This window comes from Vigna unguiculata, chromosome 1, assembly GCF_037176805.1.
Source record: "Vigna unguiculata cultivar grain cowpea cultivar isolate G323 ecotype 2 chromosome 1, ASM3717680v1, whole genome shotgun sequence".
Taxonomy (NCBI): Eukaryota; Viridiplantae; Streptophyta; class Magnoliopsida; order Fabales; family Fabaceae; genus Vigna; species Vigna unguiculata.
In genome coordinates this window covers 20850046-20854974 of record NC_140792.1, presented here as the reverse complement: position 1 = coordinate 20854974, position 4929 = coordinate 20850046, and the positions used below count along the sequence as shown (strand labels likewise).

Genomic DNA, 4929 nt, shown 5'->3' with positions numbered 1-4929 from the left:
CAAGCTAGGATGCAGCAAGAGTTCGCAGAGTACAAGAAAAGGAATGGAGACGAAATGGAAGCACTTAGGCAAGAGAATGCCCGACTCAAGAGGAGGATTGAAGCAGGGAAGGCCATGGAAGAGCCTGAGATCGCCCCCTGCAGGGCAGACCTCCCACCTATCACAGAAGAGGAAAGCGAATACAAACCCACGGGTCACACTACCGGGGGTAACTACAAACCTTTCGCTTCTAGAAGAAACCGTAGGCACCCGTTCGTCGACGGGATCGTAGAAACACCACTCCCTCAAAAGTGGAAGGCTCCAACTGTGACCTACGACGGTACCACTGACCTACGATTACACCAACCAAGTCGCCCTTTACTCGACTGACGACGCCGTGATGTGCAAGTCCTTCTCTGTTGCGCTCAGAGGATCGGCATTGGAGTGGTTCATGAGTCTACAGTCGTACACCATAGATTCCTTCAGCACCCTTACCACCTCTTTCACCACCCAGTTCGACACCAGCCGTCGACACGACCTCACATCCCTGTCACTCCTGAACCTAAGACAAGAAGAAGGAGAGTCCCTTCGCACCTTCATTGACAGGTTCGGCGTAATCGCCATGAAGATCAAGGACCTCACCCCGAACCTGATATTACACTATATGGTGATGGCACTAAAACCAGGACCATTTGCTGACGAACTGGCCATGCGCCCGGCTTTAGGAATGCAAGAACTTCGAAAAAGAGCGTCAATGTTCATCAGAGTCGAGGAGATGCGACATTACCAAGACAGGGTTCGGAACACCCCAACCCACCCGGAGGTTAAAAGGGGCGGTAGAGAGCCTGGAGGTCGGGACCAAAACCGCCCTCGAGACAGAAAACAAGCCAGATTCTCCAACTACGCCCCCCTTAATGCCCCCAAATCCCGTATCCTTGACGAAGTATTGCAAGCTGAACTCATCGCTCCGCCAAACGCCGACCTAAGCAAATACTGCCACTACCACCGCAACAACGGACACACCACTGAGGAGTGTGAGACGCTTCGGGATAAGATAGAAGAACTTGTACGGGCCGGACACTTACGGCACTATGTCAGAAACATAACTGAAGGAAATCCCAGGACCCAACCCGAGAGATGCCCACAAAGGAACATTCCACGAAGGGAGGATGCGAGAAACGAACCCAGAGAATCCAGACAAGAACCTAGGAGAGGCACAAACTCTGAACGAAGGAGGGAGGAACCACCTCGAGGGGAAAGGCGCCCAGAAGAAAGACCCCCCTTGAGAGGGACGATAAACACCATATCAGGAGGTTTTGCTGGGGGCGGATGTTCCTCTTCTTCCAGTAAAAACCATCTGAGGGCAGTTCGGTCTGTCCACGCCATCTGCAAGGGACCCAGAAGAAGAATGTCACCAATCACTTTCAGCGACTCTGACTTCCAAGGAGTCGACCCCAACCAAGATGACCCTGTGGTCATAACCATAGAACTTGAAAACTTCGCCGTGAAAAAGGTGCTAATCGACCAAGGAAGCTCAGTAGATATCATATATTGGAAAACTTTCCAACAGCTCCAGATCCCCGCAGAAGAACTGATCCCATACGACGAACCCATATACGGATTCTCTAGCGAAAGGGTGCCAACCCGAGGGTATGTGGACCTTCACACCACCTTCGGAGAAGGGAGACAAACTAGAACGATCCAAGTTCGATACCTCATAGTGGATGCCCACACTTCATACAACATGCTACTAGGACGACCCTCCCTCAACTCATTGGGAGCCGTGGTCTCTACGCCGCACCTCGCCCTAAAGTTCCCCTCAGCCTCTGGAGACATCATAACCGTCCACGGCGATCAAAAAGCAGCCAGAGAATGTTATATGGCCAGTTTGAAGCTCCCATACCCCCCCTCACCACCAACAACGTCGAGAAAACACAAACCACAATCGCCATCCAAGCAGAAGATCTCGACCCCCGGCTTAACAATGAAGCAAGAATCGAGCCAGTAGGGGAAACCAAGCCCCTACCATTGGGACAGCCAAACCATTTCCTGCAGATAGGGACCACAATGGAAAGCGCGGGGGAGGAAGCAATAGAAAATACCCTCAAGAAAAATGCGGATCTCTTCGCCTGGACAGCCGCAGACCTACCTGGCGTCGATCCGAGAATCGCTGCACATAAACTCTCCGTGTTCAAAGAAGCCAAACCCATCTCCCAGAAGAAGAGAAAGCTAGGAGAAGAAAGAAGGCAAGCTGCTAGGTGCGAAGCAGAGAAATTGATGAAAGCAGGCTTTGTCGAAGAAGCACAATACACAACCTGGTTAGCCAACGTCGTTCTAGTCAAGAAACAGAATGGCAAATGGCGGATGTGCGTCGATTACACGAACCTGAACAAAGCATGCCCCAGAGACGCGTACCCTTTACCCAACATAGACCGCCTGGTAGATGGGGCAGCTGGAAGCGGCACACTCAGTTTCCTGGACGCATACTCCGGGTACAACCAGATACCGATGGCGGAGAGTGATGCGATCAAAACCGCCTTCATTACGGAGGAAACAAACCTGTACTACAAGGTCATGCCCTTCGGGCTCAAAAACGCAGGCGCTACCTACCAAAGACTAATGGACAGAGTCTTCAAACCCCTCCTCGGTACCTGCGTCGAGGTATATGTCGATGACATAGTGGTCAAATCCCCAAACCCCATCCAACATGCCCTGGATCTTGCTGACGTCTTCAAAGCCATACGAGGATACAATCTCCGCCTGAACCCAGAAAAATGCACCTTTGGGGTAGACGGAGGAAAATTCTTAGGATACATGCTGACCCGGCGCGGCATCGAAGCAAACCCAGAAAAGTGTCAGGCCATCATCAGCATGCACAGTCCCGCCAATGTTAAAGAAGTGCAAAGACTCGTGGGACGGTTGACAGCCATCGCACGCTTCCTCCCCAAGCTTGCGGAGAAGACCAAGCCTATGATAAACCTGCTCAAAAAGTCATCCAAGTTCGAATGGAGCGCAGCATGCCAGGAAAATTTCGATCAACTAAAACTGCTCTTAGCCACACCCCCAATCTTGAACAAGCCACGACCCGGTTTCCCTTTGCTAATATACATTGCAGCATCCTCCAACGCCGTCAGCGCGGCACTCGTACAAGAGCTCAATGATACACAACAGCCCATCTACTTCACCAGCCGCACACTCCAGGACCCTGAGACAAGATACCAAATGGTCGAGAAGATAGCACTCGCACTAATTACGGCAGCACGACGCTTGCGACCATACTTCCAAACGCACCCAATCATCGTCAAGACAGACTACCCCATACAAAAAATCCTCCAAAAGCCAGACCTCGCAGGAAGACTCTCATCGTGGTCCATCGAGCTCTCAGAGTTCAGCATCAAATATGAACCTCACGGCCCCATCAAGGCACAATGCCTAGCAGACTTCACAAACGATCTTCAACCTCAGGAGCCCGCTCACGAATGGTGGATCATGCATGTCGACGGATCATCCAACACAAAGGGATTCGGTGCCGGAATCGTACTTGAAGGTCCGAGCGGCATACTCATCGAGCAATCCCTTTGCTTCACCTTCAAAACTTCGAATAACCAAGCCGAGTACGAGGCCATTATTGCTGGACTACAGCTGGCCCTCGAAATGGAAGTCAAACGTTTGTCATGTAAAACCGACTCCAAACTCACAGTCGGACACCTCACGGGCCAATACCAAGTCAAAGATGACCTCTTATCGCAATACTACCACTTAGCAATGAACTTGATCTCAAAACTTGAGGAATTCAAAATCGACCACGTACCTCGAAGCGACAACACTAGAGCCGACCTCTTATCCAAGCTCGCAAGCACGAAAAAGAAGGGTCGCTACAGATCCCTGATACAGCAGGTACTCACCATCCCCTCCATACAAGCACAAGCAGAATGTTTTGAGGTCACCACGCAAGAATCCTGGATGCGCCCCTTCGTCACATACCTCGAAACAGGTGAAACACCCATCAATCAAGAAAAAGGATGGACCAGGAAAGCGACAAGATACACTTTGATAGCCGGGGAACTCTACAGAAGGGGTTTCAGCCACCCCCTACTCCGATGCATTACAAATGACCAAGCGTCCTACGTCATGAAGGAGATACACGACGGAACATGCGGATACCACTCAGGCCCGGAAACGATGGCAGCAAAAATCCTCCGGGCAGGGTACTTCTGGCCCACGATGGAACGAGACTGCACCGACTTCGTCAAAAAATGCCAACCCTGCCAATAACACGGACTCTGCCCCCACCTACACCGGGAACCACTCCATCACATAACGGCACCATGGCCCTTCTCCAAGTGGGGAATGGACATAATAGGACCTTTCACCCCAGGCAAAGGACAAGTCAAGTTTCTCTTGGTGGCAGTGGATTACTTCTCAAAGTGGATTGAAGCTGAACCACTCGCAAACATTACAGCCAAACAAGTCCAACGATTCCTCTGGAAAAATATCATTTGTCGGTACGGGATACCTCACACCATAATCACAGACAACGGCAGACAGTTCATTGACAAGGGCCTCTCCAAATTCTACCACAACCTTAACATCCAACACATCACCAGTTCAGTCGAACACCCGCAGACCAACGACCAGGCAGAAGCCGCAAACAAAGTCATCCTCAACCAGTTAAAGAAAAGACTCGACACCGCCAAAGGAAAGTGGCCAGAAGAACTCACAAAGGTCCTATGGGCGTACAGGTGCACCCCCCAATCTTCTACCAAAGAAACCCCGTACAATCTGGTATACGGCACCGACACAATGATACCCGTCGAAATCGGAGAACCCTCCATCCGACACAGTCACTTCGAACCTACCTCCAACGAAGCATGCATGAACACACATCTCGACCTGCTCGTGGAAAAAAGAGAGCAAGCGCACATCCAGGAAACCGCTACCAAACTCCGA

General features: G+C 51.1%; 1 protein-coding gene across 1 annotated transcript; it reads left to right on the top strand.

Moving 5' to 3' along the window:
- Nucleotides 1-379: 379 nt before the first annotated feature.
- On the top strand, nt 380-1987 carry LOC146888751 (uncharacterized). Its single transcript, XM_085666137.1, has one exon. The coding sequence runs from the start codon at nt 380-382 to the stop codon at nt 1985-1987; it is 1608 nt and encodes a 535-aa protein (XP_085522263.1).
- Nucleotides 1988-4929: the final 2942 nt, after the last annotated feature.